At 46.3% G+C, this 23,227-nt stretch overlaps 1 protein-coding gene across 2 annotated transcripts in view; it reads right to left on the bottom strand.

Moving 5' to 3' along the window:
• Positions 1-19,286, bottom strand: part of Spata13 (spermatogenesis associated 13) — an 82,040-nt gene extending 62,754 nt beyond the window's left edge. Inside the window, exon 1 of one of the 2 annotated variants that reach the window (XM_035452281.1) lies at positions 17,709-19,286. In XM_035452281.1, the coding sequence (XP_035308172.1) occupies positions 17,709-19,271 (1,563 nt within the window). In that variant the 5' untranslated portion in view covers positions 19,272-19,286. The remainder of the gene's footprint in view (positions 1-17,708) is intronic. The other variant, XM_035452282.1, reaches the window with a different exon arrangement.
• Positions 19,287-23,227: the final 3,941 nt, after the last annotated feature.

Genomic DNA, 23,227 nt, shown 5'->3' with positions numbered 1-23,227 from the left:
GAAGTCTCTTCTTTCAGTGTGGGTGCTACTGACAAATAGAAGGTGCTATGTATGAGATTACATCCAGGACCCTGAGGGCTCAACACTTGAGGATCCCATCCCAGAGCCACAGTCTGATGGGAGTGGACTGAACTAGGCAGTGTTCCTAGCCCTGCCAGACTGCAAACAAGCTGTGTGGGCCTGGACAGGTCAAGGCTAACCTTGACTCTCAGACAGGATAACTCTCATGATCCCATTCTCTATGATCCTCAGCTGAGCATGGAGGCCCATGCAGTAATCTCAGTGCTTGGGAGACAGAGGAAAGTGGACAGTGGAGATTCAGCCTGGGCTACCTAAAGACTGTTTCAAAACAACAAAAAGAAGATTCTGTGACTCTAAAAGAGGCAACACTTTTTTGCTAGCAGTCCTGGGATCATACCTAGGGCCTTGAATGTGCTGAGTAGACACTCTTCCAAGTGCTAAGTTAGCCATCCACCACTTCTAATTCTTCAAATAAGTTTTCTATCTGGGGGGGGGGGAATGGAGGGAGAAGGGCAGGGTTTTGCCAGTTATCCCAGGCTAGCCTATTAACTACCATTTCTGAGTAAGCAGTTACACACCACCAGGCTCATCCAGCTTTATATACTTTTTCAAAAGCAATCAGGAAAATATGCATGGTTTAGAATCTGGCAGACTTTCATATCCACCCCTGTCAGGGCCAGGGGCTGGCCAAGTAACCTCAGGCAAGCGACTAAAATGTAATCCTGGCAGTATAGGCCTTATCAGGTACAGTCAGTTCAGAGTAGCCATCACCAAGGCTTGCCCTGCCTGGAAATAGGTACCAGGCTAGTTGGCAGATCTCCAAAGTCTAGATGCAGGAAGCAGTGGGGCTGGTCCACAGACTGGCAGGAGCTGTGAGCAGTAGACACAGCAACTGATATGAGCCAAGCCTGGATGTCTTCAAGTACTAAGCCCCCCCCCCCCTGTCTCTCTCTGTCTGTCTGTTGTAGAATACTACATTCACTTATGCTGTGGAATATTTGTTTAATGATGCAAAGCTGTGTTACTTTGCCTGTCTAAAACATTTGATTGGTCTAATAAAAAGCTGAATGAACAATAGTTAGGAAGGAGAGAGGGATAGGTAGGACTTCCAGGCAGAGAGAATAAATAGGAGGAGAAATCTGGGCTACAAAAAAGAAGGAGGAGAAGGGTGGAAGGAGCAAAAAAAAAAAGGAGGAGAAGAGGACTCCAGGGGCCAGCAGCCATTGAGTAAGAAGGGAAGAAAAACAAGTTAGAAAAGCTGGTTAGAAACAAGTCAAGCTAAGGCCAGGCATTCATAAGTAAGAATAAGTCTCAATCTATTTATTTGGGAGCTGGGTGGCAGGCCCCATAAGAGAAAAAAATTCAAGGACACCCCACCCACTGTGTGTGTGTGTGTGTGTGTGTGTGTGTGTCTGTCTGTCTGTCTGTCTGTCTGTCTGTCTGTCTGTCTGTCTTCCTGACCCAGAGTCCCAAAGTGCTGAGATTACTGGGCAGTGCTACCCATCTGGCTTGTCCCTATTTGCAAAAAAACAAACAAACAAACAAACAAACAAACAAAAAAGACTATGAAAAAACAGGTTATGGAAGGATCCTGGGATATGCAGAGTAGGCAGAGACGCCTACACAGGAAGGCAGGGAGGGCAGCAGAGCAGGCAGTGGGCACATCAAAGGCAGGTGGCCAAGGGAAGACAAAGAAATGTGCCTGGCCCTGCCCTGTCCAAGAGACAGTCTGGGCTAGAAGAAAGTTAAATGGTAGAGGCTCCAGAAGAGAAACCTCATGCCAGTGACAATAGCATTAAAACGAAGACTTGCTTAATTTTCAGTCTGATATGTTTAAGTGTTCTCTAAGAATATAGCAGAGTTCAAGGCCAGCCTGGATAACATAGTGAGACTCCCAATTAAAAACAAAAAAGATACTGTATACATGTATCAAATTAAAATACTAGACTCCATAAATAAGTACAGCTCATCAACCATAAAACCTGTGCTAAAGCAGAAGCTGGAACGTAGAGACACTCTGCATCAACCTCTTCATTCTTCAGACCAGAAACATTGGAAGAGAAAGAGGAATGTAGTGTTTTGCCCAGGGCCACATAGCCACTCAGGAGTCCTCTGAATTTCTATTCACAATCTAGGTCTATGCTTCGTCCTGTAACTTCAAGACATTCGTGAAGGGCAAGATTAAACTCTGTAAGTTTTTTGAGCCCAAGACATTTGAGAAAAGTTACTCCTCCCACACCTGCCTATAAAGTTACCTGCCTATAACAGTCTCCCCAAAGAACTCAATAGGTAGGCCCCTCCACTACCCTGTTTTCTTACACTGCTGTAGAGCGGGAGAACCACAACCTTTGTTTTCCTCATTTACTTTTCTACAGACCTATTTCTCCTAAAAGACACCCATTCCCACTCAACTTCCTTCCCTTCCTTCTTTTCCTATTGAAATGGTACAGAATCCTCAAACCCTCACCACCCAGAAGTATTTTTCTGTGAACTCATTTATACACATACCCAGGAGAAGATATCTATGTTTTTATCCTCCCTAACATCACCATGGGAAAAGGAGAGAAATCATAAAGTTAACACCATTTCCTGAATTCCATATGAAAATTGGGTTATTATGGGGACTCAAACAAATCACTAACTCAAATGACATAGACAACTTAAATACACAGTAAGGATAAATTTATATGATGTCATTTAAGAAGGGTCAGACAACTTTCTAGAAAAACAGGTGCACAGAAAAAATAAGAGGCATGGAGTAGCCTAACATCTCACAAAGGCATGTATAGTTATTCATTTTATAGTTTTAGGATTTTGTTTTTACTGGCTAGAAGCTTGTTTTCCTGCTTATGCAACATGCAACTTGATTTCTCACCGATGCCAAAAATATACCAGGAAGTGACTGGGGCTGGGCAAGGTAGGCACAGCTGAAGCAGCCTAGCAGGTATTCCTGCCACTTTTTTGTGCCAGCGACAATTCTGTTCTGAATACAGACAGCACAAAAGAAATCCAACTTCAAGGACTTCAGTGTTACACAGTTCCACTGAAGATTCAAGAGAAGACACCCCTCTAAAAGGCACCAAAATGTCCTAGGGATCCCAAAATCTAGTTACAAAGTATCGTATCAAATTGAAACATCCATTTCAGGAGAAGCAGCAGAGAAGCCCCCTGTGGGCTCACATTCAAATGCCATTCCTCAGTCAAAAGGAGACAGATCTCTTCCAAAGCCAACGTGGATCTGTCTACATATGGACCAACCTGAAACCCTTACAAATGCCAGGCATACCAGACAAGGACTCTGCTCACAGCTGCACTGATTCTAAATGAAATCTTTTTATTAAGCATAACTTTGGTGCTTCTGGAATACTGTCTGGGTCCACTTAGAAGAGTGTAGACTAATGGGCTCAATTCCTAGAACTGTAAATACACACTCCAGCAAGCGTCCTTCTCTCTAGGCTGAGAACCTACCTGAGATTTAGCCATGGACAGGGGCTGTCCACACACACACTGGAGGAACAGGCAGTTGACCACATCCATGTTTTCCAGAGTTGCTCGGTCTTTTAAAAGCTATGTTCAGGGCCCTACATGGCTATGCAGAGCTCTGCCTGGCCCAGTCCAGCAGGCTCAACTGACATCTCTCCAAGGCTCTGAAGCCTGAATGACCAAGTCACACCCAAGTCATAAACCTTGGTAAACAGACCCTGCACTCTGGTGACTGCCCTTTTAACTCTTGCTTTTCTGAACTCTTCTAGTGGCTTTCCTAGTCAATGAACAGTATTTTCTTCCTACACAGGACTTCTTTTTCTCAGTTACAGAAATGAAACATTATACAAACTAATATAAAGTATTTCCTTGAAACATTTTGGTGAAAGGAAATGATTAATTGGAGATTAAAAAGAAACATGCTTAAAAGAACCTGACTGGACAGCTTATATTCAAAAGATACACAGACAGATGGAATCCTACACACATCTGTTGGTGTGCTTTGTAGAAGTGATCACATTAGAATGGGCTCACCCTAGATTAGGTAGGTTCTAAACTAATGGCTGTTACTTTCTACACGGAGGAAAATTTGAATACAAACACAAAGGAAGCAAGCTCTCGAAGACAGAGCCTCAGGTGATTTATCTACCTGGAAGCAGGGTTTTATGTAGCCCAAATTAGCTTCAATCTTGACACATGGCTGAGGATGACCTTGAACTTCCAATATTTCTGCTTTCACTTCCCAACTCTTGGGATTAAAGTGTGCTAGGCAGGAATTCTACCAACTGAGCTCTACCCCCAGCCAAGGAATGACACATTTACAAGCCAGAGATTGTCACTGCCACACTTTGACTATGACTTGTGGTTTCCAGACGTGTGAGGTGGTAACTGTTGTTTTAGCCATCTGCTGCATATCCCTTGTTAAGCAAGTCTAGCTAAGACAGCAGGGGAATTCAGAAGAAAATATAACAGGTAATGAAATGAAATTAAAGATACTTGGTGAAGGTTTAAAAAAACAAAAACAAACAAACAAAACCTCTGATGGAGATACAGGTTTCTGAAAATGCACATTGCATCAAGCTTACTTCCCATATTGTTCCTGGAGAACCACAGGCCTGGACAAAGGTAGGACTTCAGCTGCACCCAAGGAGATGGAAGAGAAAGGGAAGACCTTCTACAACAGTGGTTCTCAACCTTCCTAATGCTGCGACCCTTTAACACAGTTCCTCATGTTGTGCTGACCCCTAACCGTAAAGTTACTTTTGTTGCTCCTTCATAACCACAACTCTGCTGTTATGAATCCTAATGTAGACATCTGATGTGCAGGCTACCTGATATGGGACCCCAAAGAGACCCACAGATTGCTTCACCACACTCTGCAGTGATGTAGAGAGCAGTTTTCCTGCCTGAGTGCCCCAACTCATGCTTCCGTAGTTAACCTTCCTGACCACCCTGCAGGAAAGGACTTGGGAGAATCTACCTCAAAAAGCCAAGGAGCTTATGGCGCCTTTCCAATGTACCACTTCAGCAAAATGAAGTCGGAGGTGAAACCTACTCCTTACAAAAACCCAAATCCTTATTTAAAATTATGACATGCGTATCTTCACACTAGGATCAGAGCATTTCAGATTGGTCAGGTCTAAAAGAAACTGGGGACAAGTGGCTATCTATGGTGCCATGAGCATACGAAAGCGCATGCTGACCCCCCAGGTTCATTTGGTATAACAAGTACCCATGGCTCTTCTCACCTGGTTTCCTCCCCCAGTCTCTCATTCCCTTTTAACACTGCCATTTGGCCATGTGCTCTCTCTTTTGTCTTTCTCTCTTAACCCCTTCTTTCTCTCCCTCTCTCACCCTCCCTCCCTCTCTCTCTCTCCTCTCAAGGACTGGTTCAGTCTGCTGGCCATGTTCAATCTCCTACTTCCTTTCTCTGCTCTGGACTCTTCCAGATGTCCCTGGCTGTTCGCTCCTTGGCATCTACAATAAAAACCTTCCCCCTCAATAATACCTTGGAGCAGTCATGCCCTCAGTTTATACAAGATTATTTTTGGATCCTAGAGTATTCGCATGCAAACAAAGAGAGATCTTAGGGATGGGTTTGTCCTGGTTAGTTTTGTTTTGTTGTCAACTTGACATAAGCTAGAATTATTTGGGGGAAGAGGGAGACCTCCACTAAGAAAAAAAACGCCTCTATCAGATTACCTGTAGGCAAGTCTGCAGGTCACTTTATTGACTAATGATTGACGTGGGAGGACCCAGCACACTGGGGGCAGTGCCACCTCTGAACAGATAGGCCTGGGTGTATGAGAAAGCACACTGAGCAAGCCATTAGGAGAAAGCCAGTAAGAAGTGTTCCTTCACAGCCTCTGCTTATCTGACTTCCCCTTCATGATGGACTGCAGGATAGGAGGTGAAATAAACCCTTTCCTCCCCAAGTGGCTTTTGGTCACAGGCTTTATCAAAGCAATACAAACACATACTAAACAGTGTCCAAGTCTAAAAGCAAAATTCCCTACTGTTTCACATACGCCAGATTATAGCCAGCCCAAAAGTAATTTTTGTTTGTTTGTTTGTTTTTCAAGACAGGGTTTCTCTGTGTAGCTTTGGAGCCTATCCTGGCACTCGTTCTGGAGACCAGGCTGGCCTCTAACTCACAGAGATCCGCCTGCCTCTTCCTCCCGAGTGCTGGGATTAAAGGCGTGCGCCACCAACACCCGGCGAGGACCCGGCGAGTTTTATCCCTCGGACTCACATGGTGGAAACAGTAATCTATGGGCTATTTTTTTTTTTTTAACAGTTTTGTGCACAAAACAGTTTCACTTGTGTGATCATGTCAGTACTCAACACTGACATGGAATTTGGAATATTCTGGCTTTCAAACATTTGGATTAGGGATGCATTAGGGACTTTATTCCCTAAATGAAAACTAATGGCGTGCACAGGTATGAGTTTTACATAGATGTCCTATGATTTCAAGTGAGATCTCCTAAGATCCCAGGTGAATGACAAATTTTCAGAGTGCATAAGTAGGACTTGTGACCCAGCAGGTAGAGACAGGAGGGTGCAGAGGACAAGGCCAACCTGGGATACACAGCAGGACAAACACACACACACACACACACACACACACACACACACACACACACCCCAAAGGCATATTAACATGTTCAGAAAGAGAAGACTTGCTTTTGTGTTTAAGGTCTCTGTCCCCTTTATCCAGACAGTCCCTCCCTTAAATTCCCACAGTCTCCTTGTAACTTCTCCTCTCCCCAAGCCTTAAATTTGTCCCTGGGCATAAGGATGCCATTCCACAGGAAGGGAGCACTCCCTTCCAACAGCACAGACCAGCAGACCAACAGAGAAACATGGGCTATGTTCGATAACCAGCTTACAGAATGTACACTTTTGCCCTCATTTCCCTCTACCAAATAAACCGCCTGAAATTGTCTACAACCCCTGCAGACATATGCAGATGGCACACCTGTCACCCTCCCAGCCAGAAAGAAATTTCCATTCTGATCTTATCACAGCAAAGCCTGGGAGAGAGAAAATTGGCAACAAAACACATACACTAGAACACATTTCTTAGCCAGCGGCAAGAACTTCCCCCAGAAAAGAATACTGAAATTTACTTTTCTTATTTCAGGATTTCAGTTAAGGCTTATTAGGCCCAAATTAAACAAGTCACTTTCAAAATACTATGACCACGATTCACATTAATGTGATTATCTCATATTCTTTTGAGTGCTGAGGATCGGACATGCGCCCGACAAAACACTCGACTACTGAGCCATACCCCAGCCCAGGCTTTCATAAACACTAGAAAGTTTATTAATGCTACTCATAACGTTAGTATGATATGCTGGGGTTGGGACGTGACTCGGCGGCAGAGTAAGTGGCCTTTAACCATCCTGTAGATTGGAGAGAGAAAAAAGTAACTCCACCCAATGATTAAAAATACTTTTTAGGAGCTGGAGACATGGCTCCGAGGTTAACAGCACTGACTGCTCTTCCAGAGGTCCTGAGTTCAATTCCTAGCAACCACATGGTGGCTCACAACCATCTATCATAAGATCTGGTGCTCTCTTCTGGTGTGCAGGCAAATATGCAGACAGAACACTGTATTTGTAATAAAAATAAGGAAACAAATTAAAAAAAATACTTCTATAACGTTTGGTCCAGTGCCCTGGGCCTGGAGTGTCAGGAGTTTGTATCAGGAGCTTGACGGCAGCCTGAGAACAGCAAAATAGTGTTCCTCCTCCTCTCAAAAGGATAGATGTAGGAGGAGGATTGGGAGTTCAAATCAGGACTCTGTCTCAAATAACTAAACAAACAAGAAAAATAAACAGGGCTGGAGAGATGGCTCAGAGGTTAAGAGCACTGCCTCCTCTTCTAGAGGTCCTGAGTTCAATTCCCAGCAATCATATAGTGTCTCACAACCATCTGTAATGAGATCTTGTGCCCTCTTCTGGCCTGCAGGTATACATGCAGGCAGAACATTATACAGATAAGAAATAAATAAATTTTCAAAAGGAAAAAATTAAAACAGAAAAGGCAATGGAAACAGCTTGTTACTGTGCTATGATTATTACACAGCATCCATGCATCCATGCACCAAATCAAAACACTTACTCCATAAGTAATTGTCATGAGAATTTTAGAAGGCGGGATGAGGACTGTGCTCAGGAAGGCAGCTGTGTGTGATTTTTACCCCTCCCGCTCCCCATTATTTTTTAGAAACGAGGTCTCCCCTATGCCTTCACGAGTCCGGGGCCTACAGGCACTCACCACAGGCTTGCCCCTGGAGCTTTCAAAGGGCACATCCTCTCTGGTGACATTTCACCAGACACAAACTAGCCTAGAAATGAGCCTCGAGAAGTCCCACAACCAAGCGCACGCTGGCATTCTTCAGATTTCAGCTTTTAAAAACAATCTTAGGAAGTTGCTTTTATTTTATTTATTTTCTTGAGACAGGGTCTCCAATGTAGCCCAGGCTGGCCAGAAACATACTGTATAGTTCAGGGAGGCCTCCCTGAGCCTCTGGTCTGCGCCATCATTCCCAGTTTAGAAGTGTTTATCATGGAGTCCCAGTCCGCTGGCCAGAAACATACTATATAGTTCAGGGAGGCCTCCCTGAGCCTCTGGTCTGTGCCAGCATTCCCAGTTTAGAAGTGTTTATCATGGAGTCCTAGTCCGTCAGACACTAAGGGTCCATCAGAATGCTGTGAAACCTGTCACTGTAGAGAGAGTGTCTTTGTGTGTGGTAACAAGCAAAGAACTTCTCAGGGCAGATAGAAACAACTTTTGAAAAGACCGAGTTGGAAAATGACTCAGTTATACAAATAAAGGGCTGCTTCACATGGACTCAGGGTCCGAATGTCTAATTTTGGGTTTCTGAAAATAACCCTTTTCTTGTTTTCTTTTCCTTTTGTGGGGGAGGGGAGAGGATAGAGGTCGAAGGGCAGAGTCTCCATATATAAACAGGCTGTCCAGAAATTTATGGCAATCCTCCTGCCTTGAGTACCAGGGTTACAGGCATGCACTACCATGTTGAGTTCCACTTTCACTTTAGATTTTTCTCTTCCTCCAAAAAAGGAAAAATAAGCAGGGTGGTGGTGGTGGTGGCGGCGGTGGCTGTAGGGGGCACAGCTAAAAGCCTCTTAGGAGGAGAAAACAAATGTAAGCACAAAGGGGTCTGCCGCCATATCTAACCACCTGAGTTCAAGCCTTGGGACCTACATGGAGGAAGGTGAGAACTGACTCCTCCCCTAAGCTGTCCTCTGAGCACCACATGCATGTTGTGGTACACAATAAATAAATGCAAACACAATCTTAAGAGAAGAAGCCACATCCAAGGTAGATGTGATAGAGCACACTGGTAAACCCCGCTAGATAAGGCAAGAGGACAAGGTGTTGTAGAGGCCTGAGTCACATAGTAGGGCTATCTCAAGAGACAAAAAAAAAGTTAGCCCTAGAAGAAACTTTGGCTGTGGGTGTAGCTGAGTGCGAGCGCTTGCTTAGCATTCTTGGAGGCCTGGGTTCAATGCTCAGAACTGGGAAATAAGCATCTTGAAACTTCAATAACACTTCAGAAGACATGATAAAGCAGGGTAGACTATGAACAACTATCTGTAATTTATATGTGGTGGCTAATAGTGTATGCCCCTTTGATGGGCCTCGAGGTGCCCAGATAGCCAGTAAAGCATTCTTTCTGAGGTTTCTGTGAGGGTTTTCCCAGTCGGCATGGGAGTCAATTGGTGGGGTAAAAAGATCCATCCTCACCACTAGGTACCGGCAGATTCCATCTATTCCAGAGAGAGGGCTCAAGGAATGGGCACTCATCCTCATTGAGTGGGGTTCCAATTTCTTATCTCACATTAGAGTTTGACTCATCAACTCCAGGACTGACATTCACATCCTGGCTCTGTTCTCAGGCCTTCAAACTTAGACTGAAATACATCAGTAGCTTGCTGGGTCTCCGTCATGACATGGCAGACGGTGGGACTCTGTCTCCACCCTTGAAGCAGCCATTCCATAGCACGTCTCTTATATATCCCTGTTGGTTCTGCATCTTTCCAAAACTCTAACACCTTGCTTTGTTTTATTTACTAGTCTGAATACATAGCCCAGGCAGGCCCTGAACTTACAGAGATCCTCTTGTCTCTGTCTCACTAGTGTTGTATTTGTGTGACCACATATGGATAAACAAGATGTGATCTACCTACTATTGGGCTAAAAAGGAATAAAGAATTGAACCATGAAACCTGCTATGATACATGTAAACACCCAGCACAATATGCCATTGGAAAACATTGGTTTCAAAAGATAACACATCACATGATAGCTCCCTGAGTCTGAAACTTACAAAAATCACCAGGAAAAAGCACAGCAAGGCATGGTGGCGCACACCTTTAATCCCAGCTCTCGGAAGGCAGAAGCAGGTGTATCTCTGTGAGTTCGAGGCCAACCTGATGTACATATCGAATTCTAGCGAGCACAGGCTATATAGTAAAACCCTAACTCAAAAACAAAACAAAATCCAGCAAATAAAACCACAACAAGCAGCTGTGATGGCCCAGTGGCTATGGCACTGGATTAGAAAGACACAGTGACACAGATCCAATCAGAAGTTGCCGCTTCTGGGCTGTGAGCACACAGAGACTCTAAATAGGCCTGGGGGAAGTTTTGGGAGACGAAAGTTCCTAACTGGACTGTTACAGCAGCTGCCCATCACATCTCCATAAAGTGGCTCAGCCAATCTGGAGCAGATTTTCTGGTATCACTACATGTCTCCCTTTGCTTCCTTTTTAAACATACATATTTTTTAAAAAAGCCATCTATTGATTTGTAGGCATGTGTACATACACATGAGTGCTGTGGCTCAAGTGTGGAGGCCAGAGGACAACCAGTGAAAACTGATTCTCTCCTTCCACCATGAGGGTTCTGGGGGTAGAACTCAGGCTGTCAGCTTGGCAAAAAGTGCCTAAACCTGCTGAGCCATCGTGCTCAACCAGCGTGCTTGCGTGCGTGCGTGCGTGCGCCCTTCCTTCCTTCTCTTTCCCTCCCTCCCTCCCTCCCTCCCTCTATTTTGTCTTATATAGTTCAGGCTGTCCTTAAACTCAGTATGTAGATCACCTCCACGCCTGGTTTATGGGTGCTGCGGGCTGAACCCAGAGCTTCATGTATCCTAGCTACATCCATTTCTGTAGATGTAACATCATCTTCCTGGTTGCAGGAATGGTTGTGTGAAATAACTTCTATGCCATCAAAATCTCCCAGAAGCAACATCTCAGGACTTGTCAGGGTCTCCTGCACCTCCTCCGAACTGTGCAAAAGCAGCAGCATCAGAAGACCCGAGAGGCATTCATTCAAGCTGAAAACTGCCCCGAATTTACTGTTTCCCTGTTGGACAGGAAAAAAATACTGCTCTAAGTGGGAGAGACGGTTTATTTTAGCAGCAGGGTACTTTTTGCTTCACAGTCTTCCAGGTTTCTGGCTTGTTGAGTGGGTGGCATCCAAACACAAAGTACTTCCCATGTGATACAAAGCGTCCCTGACCCTCTGTCCCCTGTACATAGAAAACGCTAAATGACTTTGCAGTCCATGACCTCCTCCCCTCAGTGCAGGACCAGACTGAGGAGGGCTACAGCTTCTCTACAAAGCTGGTCCAGTCAAGTCTGACTCCACAGGCCCCCTGTCTGCTCATGCTCTTTCTGACTCCTCAGTGCCTGCAGGGTAAAGTGCAAACTCATAGCTCCAAGCCAGGTCCTTTCTAATCACATCCAGACCTATTGACCAATCTTATCTTCCATTTCTCCGCCCATCCACCTGGATGAAAGTTAGCTAGCCTACCTGTAGTTCCCCAAGCACACAGCAGTTTAGTAGCCTGACATCATCAGGTGCAAGCAAGCCTCTGATAGCCACAGTAAGTTAGGTGGGCTAAACACCTGTGTTACTCCGCTTACCTTCGCAACGGCTTGTGTGAAGGGATTGGTTAGGCCAGGTAAACCTCACAGCAGCCTATGTGACAGGCCCAGGTTAACCTCACAGTAGCCTGTGTGGAGGAACTGGTCACTCCCAGGTTAGAGGCAGGGCTGGAGTTCAGATAACAACATCCACCCTTCTCCCAATCAGCCCAGAATGTCCAGCACTTTCCAGCAGCTATAGGCCTTCAACATGCCAGAGCCCCACTTCAAGCACCTCTCCATTTGCTACTTTTGTCTCACTTATTAATTCTAACTTTGTGGTGTTTTGCTGTGTCTGTGGCAGTTTGAATGAAAATGGCCTCACAGGCTCATAGGGACTGGCACTATTAGGGAGTAAGTATGTCTCTAGGGGGTGGGCTTTGAGGTGTCAGAAGCTCAAGTCTGGCCAGTGTGTCTCAAGTCTTCCTTCCGGCTGCCTGCTGATCTGGATGTAGAACTCTCAGCCCCTTCTCCAGCACCACACCTGCCATGCTTCCCTACGACAATGGGCTAAACCTCTAAAACTGTAAGCCAGCCCCAATGAGATGTTTTCCTTTATGAGTTGCTGTGGTCATGGTGTGTCTTCACAGCAATTAAACTCCAAGTCAGTATCCTCCCATGAAGAACATTCACCATCTACCATCTTTATTTTTTATTCTTTGGAGACAGGGCCTCACTCTGTAGCCCAGGCAAGCCCAGACCTCACTATGCAGCCCAAGCAAGCCTGGAACTCAGTGATGCTTCTCTAGCTCAGCCTCCCAAGTGCTACCATGACAATCCACTGGCAAACCATGTACCAAGCCAACAGTGGAACCTCTTCTCCCAGCCCCCTTGTCTGGCACAAGGCAGTGGCTGACAGACAGGATATGCGACCAGCTCTCGGGTGCTCTTCACACCCTGGACTTTTACTCAATCAGGCTCAGTCTTCAGTTCCTGTCCACCCTCACCTCACCTAAGCTGGCAACTTTCCTCCTGAGGTCTTGCCTTCTAAATCTCTTCTTCAGAGCTCTGAGCCTGGCTTGTCCCTCTGTTCACACAGGTTCCTGGCTCCTCGGTGCTCACCAGATAACACAGATTCTCTGCACAGAGGCTGAGAGTGTGGGTGACCTGACCATAACTATTGCATCTTCACCTGGACCGTTCTACCACATCAAATCAAATGACACTCCTCCCTGTTCTTTACAGTACCAGGGATCTACATAACCTGCCCAGCCTACTACACCTCCCAGAACCCCAGTTCCTTTCAGCCATGTGTGCTCACCCTTATCAAGTCTGCAACTTCTGGTACCAATTTTGTACAAGTGGGTGAAGCAAACCATGACTCATCTTTATATTTTCTTTATGTCTTTTGTGGGATTTAGCCCATGCTAGACAATTCTCAAATACATCTCAGTGTCATTTGTGTGCCTTATTGGGCTTTACCTGGCTTCAGTCTCTTGCACCTGGTAGATTCAAACCATATAGGGCTTGGTGCCAACCCTGAATGGAGCTCACCACTGTTAGGATATCCTGGGACTCAAGTCTTAAAGGACTGGTGACTGAAGCTGTTAGTTTTGGCCACTAGCTCTACATAAACAGGTGCAGTGGTTTGCACTGTCATCCCAGCACTTGGGAGGTGGAGGCAGGAGGGTCAGAAGGTCAAGGTTTTTTTGTTTGTTTTCAAGATTTATTTATTTATTATGTACACAGTTTTCTGCCTGCATGTATACCTGCAGGCCAAAAGAGGGCACCAGATCTCATTCCAGATGGATGTGAGACACTATATGGTTGCTGGGAATTGAACTCAGAACCTTTGGAAGGATAGATAGGCAGTGTTCTTAACTGCTGAGCCATCTCTCCAGCCCCCAGAAGTTCAAGGTCAGCCTGGAATAAAATACTGTCTCAAAAAAAAATAACGTGAAACCAATCTAATTATTCAAAGAATTTCTCAACTTCTTGTGAAAGTATAATGCAGTGTTGTATAAAAATAGATTTCTGGGATAGTCGCTGGAGAGATTGCTCGGTGGTTAAGAGCACTTATTGCTCTTCCAGAGGACAGGAGGACCATACTTCGATTCCCAGCATCCACATGGCAACTCAACATCCATCTATAACTCCAGTTTCAGGAGACCCAATATCCTCTTCAAGCCTCCTTGGACACCAGGCACACACAACGGCACACAAACATACATGTAGGCAAAACGCATACTTAAAAGGATAATTTCAAAACAGTTAACATAAGTTACTACGTGGCTCCCATAATCCTATCAGGCAGCTAGTCACTCCTTACTCTTAGGAACAACGGAGACCTGGAAAAGTTCAAGACTTCCCAGTTTGCCAAGATACCTGAATGGCATCTTCTGAGCCAGAATCCCATAAAACTAGGAGCATTTACCAAAGATTCACCATAGTGCTGGGAAGGGCTCAAAGCTGGTGCTCATTACTTATGGCCAATGACTCTAGCCTGCAGACAGGCAGAAAGACATCGTCTCTGTCTATATTCTATATTAATACTGTAAACTATGATTCCTCCACCATTCTAGGGAACACTGTTAACAAACAAATGTCAAAAGGCCTTTATCTCTAAAGTTCAAGGATGGAACTCATGGCCTGGCAAGTGCTGGGCAAGAACTACCAGAAAGTGACAGCCCTTCACCTTCAACTAGTCAGTGAGTGTGTGTGTGTGTGTGTGTGTGTGTGTGTGTGTGTGTGTGTGTGTGTGTGTGTGTGTCTTTGAGACAGAACTTCCTATGCAGCTCAGGTTGGCCTTGAACCTGAACAACTCCTGCCTCTGCCTCTCCAATGTTGGGGTTACAGATCTGTGCCAGCACACTCAGCTTCTGAATGACATTGTTAAAAGAAGGAATAATTTTTAGGAGCAACCAGCACTGTTCTTTACCAAGACTCACCACCAGGTGGCAGGATGAGACCGTATTTTGCAAATGACAGCAGCATTATTTCCAACCCCGCCCCGCCCCCCCCTCTCTCATAGCAATCTGGCTAAGACAGTTCAATTTTCCCCTAAATTATTTTGTGTTTTGTTTTGCTTTGACATGGGGTTCCATGTAGCCAAGGCTACACGTAGCTGAGAATGACCTCAAACTTCTGATATTCCTGTCTCTACCTCTCAAGGGATGAGATTACAGGGCACAAGACAACACACTGGGCTTATATTGTCCTGGAGATCACACTCAGCATGGGAAGGAAGCACTCTACCTCAGCCCCAGGATCCTATCTTTAATATAATAGAAACTGCCAGATTTACAAAAACCCTTTACTAGAATGATGGGCCTCCAAAATATGGGGGCAGCAGTGTCTGTTGGAGAGGGCTCTCACAAAGGCTCGTTTGGATCTTCAAGGCCCTCCAAAGGTCCAAAGTTAAATAAAGCTCACTCCCTGGGGTGAAATACTGGGAGACCCTAGTGGGAGGTCCTCAGGTCACTTGAGGAATGTCCTTGATGGGGACTATGTGATCTTAACCCTTTCTCTTTCTGTCTCAAATCTTTTTTTCCCCCCTGCCTCAAATCTTGAGATGTGCTCAGTCACTGACTTGGGTTCCAGGCCACAATATGCAACCCTTGTCAGAGGGCCAAACCAACACGGCTACCCAGTCTTTGATCTCAACCAGTACAACCATCAATGAAACAAAACTGTTGAGGCAGTCATGTTGTATCAGACTGGTGTTGGTTTCACAGTCCTCCTACCTCCATCTCCTAGGCCCTGGGATTAACTGTGTGTGCAACCACAGCCAGCCAGTGGCCTGAGCATTTTGCAGTACCGATACAAAGCTGACAAGCATGCTCAGGATTGGATAAAACCTTTTGCCAATAAAAACCTCCAAAGTCAGCAGAGCTGAAACTCCTTCCCAGGGCTGCCTGTGTCCTGTAAGAGAGTCACACTTCTTCTCTAAGTATGCAAATGAACAAATCATCTTCAATACTGGACATCTTCGATACTGGGCCTAGAGAGCAAAGTAGCTGCTCTTCTGCTGACAGGGTATCCTTAAAGCTGGTTTGGATCTCCCCCAAGCACTCTGTAGTTGAAGGAACCGGCTTCCCTTTTGGCAGCCATAATGGCCGAACACGTGCTTCTATGACCTTGTCCTAGAAACTAGAAAGTCAGATGCCTGTCTCGTGACAAGGAACCAATCAGAAGTTAGCTGGTGGCGCTATGCTTTACGACACTGGGTGTGCTTTACGGACAAGCGCACAGCAATGACACACAGAGCATAGCAACCACCCTGGGAGGGCCTATGGGCCATAACAACCAGTTGACCAATCAACACAGGGCAAGCCCTCCAAGCCTGGAGGCACACCAATCGTGAGCCTGCGCGTACCCCTAGACACTCCCCTTACGCTGCCCTATAAAGATCTGTAGGCAGCGGCTTCAAACCATCTTTTCTAGCTGTCCGCCATGGCGGGTGGGTGAAAGACCCAAGCTAACATGGGGTTAGCTCGTTAAATTACAATAAAGCCTCGTGCAGTTTGCAGCAAGCTCTCGAATCTGCCTGGTGATTGGGGTGACCGCGAACGTGGCCTGGGACCCCGGATACTTGAGTTTTCGGGGGTCTAACATAGTAATTTACTTTCTAGGTTCTTTCCTGAAGGCCCTATGATCTAAATGTCTCTGTCCAGCAAAGGTCAAAAATAGCTATTTGCCAGGCATGGAAGTGTGGTACCCATCAATCTGAATCCCAGCACCTGGGACTATGACTTTGAGGCCAGCCTGGGCTACAGAGCAAGATCTCATTCTCAGTAAATTTATAACAGCTAATCCACAGGCTGCCCTGGCTTCTGCTTGCAAGCCCAACTGTGCAATCATTCATCTGCTGGTCCTCTCCAGGATTTAGTGGGAGGGACCATTTCCTAAGGGGTAATCTCCTATTCCAAGCACCAATTCAGAGCTATAACATGGTCTAGGAAAATATACAGAGAACATTTTACAAAACACACACGTGGGCACACTCGTCTTCTAGCTATGTAAGGTGATATTACTGAATGTTCTTATAAAGCGAGGCTTGTGCAGTGAAGTAAAATTGTCTGGATGTTTGACAGGATGTGAAGGGAACATGGCTCTTGTAGCTCTGACAGCTATGCACTGATTCGATCCATGAGCTGCTTGGAGCTCTACCCTAAAAATAAGTACAATGGTCATCATTAAAATCTCTTTGAAGAAGCATCATCCAGGGTTTGACAGGTACTGAGCTGCACATTTCTAATTCATCCCTAGGAAATAAAAGACTCAAGACATGCAACATTCTCTAACACAAAGAACTGCATCTACAAGCACTCTGTTGGAAAGGATACAGAAACAATTTCAAATACACAGATCATGCGTGGTAATAAAATAGTTTCAAAATGTGAAAACTCTGAGAAACTCTAGTGGTTTCATTAATTCCTAACCTCCAGAGCCTAGCAGCACATAGTAGATACTCAAAAATCTTTTCAGTGAGTGGTGTGGTAAATATAAACACTACATCAACAAATCATTTTCATTAGCAATTGGATTTAAGCGAGATAAAGTTTACCTTTAGGGAAGCATGGTGCTGGGGATCAAGCCTGGTACCTTGTACATGCCAAGTAAGCACCTACCACTGTGGCAGATCAGAAAGCACCCCAGAACTAGGTAAACCAATTCAACAACTTCCATCTCGCACAGACAGAACCAGTAGTCTTTGGAACTCCCTGGGTGAATGGCAGAACACTGCTAGACAAGCACCCTTCCTGACACTGTCACCCTCTAGAGGGATTGCATCTGGGCCCTTACCTCCTCCTTCCTCTCTTCCGGACTGGCTGCCCCATGGAGATTCATGGGAAAATAGCTGTTACTACTTTGTCTTCCCTCATCACCAGCCGTGGTCCGCACAGCATCCTGCAGGGGCACAGGTCCTAGCTGCCTGTGGGCAGTATCCTCTGTCCTTTCTTCGCTGTCTGCTGAACTGAGGGACAGCACGCTTACACTACTGGGGCATTTAGTACTCCCTGGGCTCTGAGGGCTTTGGGGCTTGGGTGTGGTGGGCCTCAGAGGGGTGGGAAGCTGTACAGGGTCAAAGGGAAGCTGGCTGCCAGCAGTTGCCTCACTGGAGGCTTGGCTCAACCCTTCAGGATCTGTGAGACTTGGTGAGGGACTGCTGGCAGGAGGTTCATCATTTCCCAGGGGCTGAGCGCTTTTGGTTTCCAGGGGGAATACTGCGGTGTCCACATCCAGGTGGGGTTCTTGAGCTACGTTGGTTGCAACAGTGCATGGTGCAGGGACACCGGGTGTGGACAAAGGGCCACCACGCCTGACATCTGGCTCCACGCTGCTGCTGGTGTGGCGCGAGTAGTCATCGTGTAGCTTGCTGCGTGGTCCCAGTGGTGGGTTCGCATCCCCTGGGCCGGGGCTGGGGGCTGCACTCCTGGGGGCCTCCCTCTTCCAGGCCGCATCCTTGACGTTGCTCACCAGTCGTAAGACTCGGTCAAAGTCCTTGGCACGGATGGGGCTCCTCCAGCGTCTGGTCCTCCTCTGGGAGCCACCTGGCTTCTCGGAGTCAGCAGATAAGCTGCTCAGGGTCCTGGGGGGAACCTGCCTGTCGCCTGGCAGTTCTGTGAGGTTGGATGCAGACTTGCGTTTGAAGGAGCTCTTCAGGATGCTCAAGCTGTCGATGCTCTTGCTTCTGCGTGGTAGAGGGACAGCGCCACTGGGCTCAGGGTCGCTCACGTGGATTTCACACAGGGCGGGCTCTGGTGCTGGCTGCCGCCCCAGGTCCAGCAGGCTGATGCGACCCAGGCCATAGGCCCTGCGAATGCTGCGTGAACGGTGCGTGCTCCTCTGGAAGGCATCCTCCGTGTCTTCAGGGTCCGAACAGTCAGACCCGGTTCCATCCACTGCAGGGCCCAAGGATTGGCACCTGGCCAGGCCCCTTCCCAAGATGGTGATGGTGCCATTGGGAGCAGTCCTTCCTGGGTCTCCTGCTGCCTCTTCCTTAGAAACATCTGCCCACTCCCGGTTCTGAATTCCTTGAAGAACAGAGGATTTCAACTTTTTAAAAGATCCCATTTTACGGAAGGAGGCCAAGGCATTCCACGTGGAGGAATTCCCCACGAGGACCACCGAGCGAGGCCTCTCAGGGTGGGCACTCATCTTCTTCCGACTTCCCGAGAAAAGACGTGCCAGCTTGGAAGGGCTGAGCCTGCTTTCTGCGGCTTCCGAGTCGCTGCTGGGGCTGCTTTTGCAACTTCCATTCTGACATGCTGAGGATGTCACCATTTTGGGGGCCTTCGGGTTGGAGGCTGAACAAGTGGCTGTGGCACCCTGCCCATGGCCATCCTGGGCTGTTGTCATGTTCTTGGGGTGGTTCAGACCTCCATTCAAGCCCGTGACCGTGGGTCCCAGCTCCAGACCTTCATCTCCAAGGACTCCAGCCTGGCTTTCACATCTGCTGCATACATCCGTAGTCACAGCTACCGCCTGCAGCACAAAACAAAGCCGGCATTTAACCATTGTCCCCAAGAAGGCGCCTTTATAGAGGCTGATCGTTCAACCTAACAACTGCTAATGGAAGGAAAAGGAACACCCCAGGACAGGGCTGATTAGTTAAAGAATTACTTTAAAATTTACTTTTCATCAAAGCAAGAATGGAAGGAATGCAACTATATATTCCTAATATGAAAAATGAAAACGACAGCTAGGGATATACATTCAACACGGTGGCCAACTCCTGAAACCCTGAGCGAATGCTGGGGCAGAAATGGTGAGACCTTGTTCTCTGTGAGAACTGGGAGGGGTCTTTTATTTTCAAGCCCTGACCCCACAGCAACTTCCATGCATGCCTGCTGAAGCACCAGCCTGCAATGAGCAGGGAGCTGGGTTAGTGGACTCCTGGGAATTCTGACAGAGATCAAGTGTCTCCGGAAGGCTATAACACACCTCAGAATCCCAATTGAGAGAGCCATACAGTGCTACAGGCACTCATGGCCCAACACACCAAGCCAGGGAAGCAAGCTTGAGGAAAGGTTCTGTGCAAAGGCACCCAGAAAGCTCTACCTGTCCACCAAGTGATGTTGCAGACACATGGAGTATCAGAAACTCAGACACAGGCATTTGAATAAATACCGTCTTCCCGCTTGCATCCAAACCCCTGTACACACCTGCGCCCATTCCCCCTGCCCTTCCCCAGGCCTTCCTGAGGCACTATTTACTTCCCAAAAGTGAAAACACTGCATCTTTAATCTTTGCCATCGGACAAGTCTGGCTCAGCCTTTCTCAGTCTTCACTGGGTGGCTTAAATGCCATGGCCATTCTAGTCCCGATAAATGAATTAATAATTGTGTGACAGATTATGAAACTACAAAAGGGCCCTGTTCCGGCAGTGCTCATATTGTTTCTAGGCCTTCGACTAAGATCAAGTGTAGATATGGGCTCTGTGCTGAGGTCTTCACAGCATCATTGGGTATCTTACACGTCTGAGGCCATCAGAATGAACTCTGCTGTACAGACAGACAATTGCATGGCCACACGGGCAGATGAGGCATTTGTCTGGTGGTCATGCTGCTGTCCTGTCGAAGCTTGCATTTAGGTAGACAGAGGCACAGCTGGGATCGGCACTCTGGGCATCTGACTCCAATTCCAGTACCTCCTGACCTCGACAAATCAAATCCCAGTTTGTTTGTTTTTTTAAAGATTCCAGTCAAGGTCATTACCTCCAAGAAATAGTCAAGGCAGGAAGAGGAAACTGCAGAGAGAATCTAGGGTTAGATTGTATTTAGTTTACCGTGTCAAGTTGAAATTGATCTTGCGTGAAGAGCAGTCTGTCCTACCTGCTCCTGCACACACACCACTTTCTTTTCCTTTTGGCCCCTGTATCATGCCCAATGAGGAAGGATTGTCAGGCAGTGCCAGAGGAAAGCAGATTAAGGGTTCATGCCACCTGGGAAGAGGGAGCCCAGCCCCCCACTGATGCAGCCTGTCAGCACTTCACTAATAGGAATACTGATGGCCTACTGTGCCCCCTGCAGTGCAGAATCCTAATGGAGAAGACAGCGAGTGAGAGCATGGGGGTGGGGAGGAGCTGTGGGTTGCATGAGAATAAGCACAGGAGCAGAGTCGTGAAACCTCTCCCTGAGATTGTAACTGTCTGAAAGGGGCCACGGGTTATGAGATCATCCATCCATCCTCAGCAACGTGGGAGTGTACTTATTTCCATACTTTAGAATCCTAAATGAAGCAGACAGTGAAGTATCCATTCACAGGCAAGAACTGACTGCAGACTGAGTAGTAATAAAGGTCTTGCTTGTGTGGGTCACACAAGGGAAGGCAGGGGTCCCGCCTGAGAGCCTGGCTGAAGTTAGTGACACCAGCAGAGGGCACCACAAGACCCTTTTAAGCCAGGTCAAATCCTGTGTTAAGGGGACCCTCAAAGAGGCATGTTGGGTAGTTTGAAAATGCACCTTGGAAGACACGGAGCTAGGCTTAGATGCTAGACCCTCTACTGTCACACAATCTCTGGTAAGCCATCTCAGCAACCTGTGCTTCGTGCCATCTATAAAATAACAGGCAACTATTAATCAACTCACTAAGTCGTGATCCTCCACTGGGTATAAGCAGCAGGGCTGGCCCCATAAGGAGTTCAAGATGGTGAGAGGAAGCTGACATGAGCAAAGGGCAGCTGGGAACATTGCCTGGGAGGCAGTGAACGAAGGTAAACAGTCTCAACTTTCAGGCAAAAGTTGGGGAAGTCCTTAACAAACTGGATACAACAGGCACAACAGTGCAGCTGGAGGGGTGGCCCAATGCAGTAAGTGCTGAGACTCATGGGAAATGGGGCCAGACATCTACGTACCCTGCACATAAAACCCAACCATTCTCCAAGACCAACTGCAGGGGACACTTTCTCTAGGAATTCCTTCTAGTACCCCTAAAGTGAGTAAGATTCCTTATTCTGTGCTTCCATGGGGTTAAAGCCTTACCAAGAAATAACTATACTCTGGTAATATGAACAGATCTACGTATTTTTGCGGTGTGAGAACTGCGTGATTTCGCACTTAAGCTTATTCAAGATTATCTTGACATGAAGCTGTATCAGTTTTCCTGACTGCATCTTTAGTCAAGTGACATATGATCACAACATTCTGTTGTAGTTTTCTTTGTTTTAACTGGTGATTAAATTTAGAGCCTCATTCTAGACAAGCATTCCACCGCTGGAACTCTATCCAAGCCTTCTTTTGTTTTCATTGACACTGTTTTGTTGTTATTTGCTTTTTTATATTACCTTTTACTTTGAGATAGGGTCTCACTAAGTTCGTCTGTGAACAGCAAATCCTCCTGCCTCAGCCGCCTAAAGTAGCACCATCAGGCACTGCTTATCAATATTTTCCTACATTGAAGATGCTTACATCTTCACACCAATAATCAGGTATTTACTTTAAAACGTTTAAATTTAGATTCAGACTCCCCAACCTGGGCAACTTCCAGAAGACTTCTGAAAAGACACCGGCAGAGGGCTTAGTTCTAGAAGACTAACGATTTACTGTTTGTTCATGAGCTGAACAAGGCCATTGCTGTTGACTGCTTTAGAGTGGAAAGCGAAAAATCACAGGAAAAAAACAAAAGCTTTCCGGGAACCTCTGAGTAACACACCAAGTTGCATTATTTAGAACTGCTGCCTTGACCCCCATTAACTAACAAGGGCTGCAATTCAATTACTGGCTTTATGGCCAGCCTTCTAAGTCATGGGAGCACTGCCAGAGACACTTATGAAGAGAGCTACAAGAAAGAATCTGAGATGGGAATATTGTGAAATCCGGTTGCCCACAAGCTGGACTCTGGGGTCAATGAACTTCACAATGGAATATTTCTCCCCACTTGTAATGAGAATTCTCTAAAAGCAGCTGTGACCAGAAAATCTAAATTAGAACTTAAATCTGAAAATCAGTGATAGAAACCAAAAACCCCACTGATTAAATGTAATTGGCAGAAAATGTGACACTTGGTAGAAAATGCATTGAAACCAGAAATGTTAATAGAGTAAAAGTATGGACCAGGGTTACTGGGTTATGGATACTGCCTGTGAGCACATTGAATGCCCTTATGAAACCAGTGAGGCTGAGCACTACTGTGCAACATGCCCCCTCCCCCAATCCATTTCCATGTTTTCAGGTATGTTCAGATAAATGTGAACCAAAAATTATTAAAAGAAATATTCTTCCAAAAGAAGACAATTCATAGGTTTTTCTTTGCATTTTACACCATCCTTCTCTGTCCTGTGCAGGACACAAATCATCTCTCTGTCTGGCTTATCC

Source organism: Cricetulus griseus (genome assembly GCF_003668045.3).
Source record: "Cricetulus griseus strain 17A/GY chromosome 1 unlocalized genomic scaffold, alternate assembly CriGri-PICRH-1.0 chr1_1, whole genome shotgun sequence".
Taxonomy (NCBI): Eukaryota; Metazoa; Chordata; class Mammalia; order Rodentia; family Cricetidae; genus Cricetulus; species Cricetulus griseus.
This window is presented reverse-complemented; position numbering and strand designations above follow the sequence as displayed.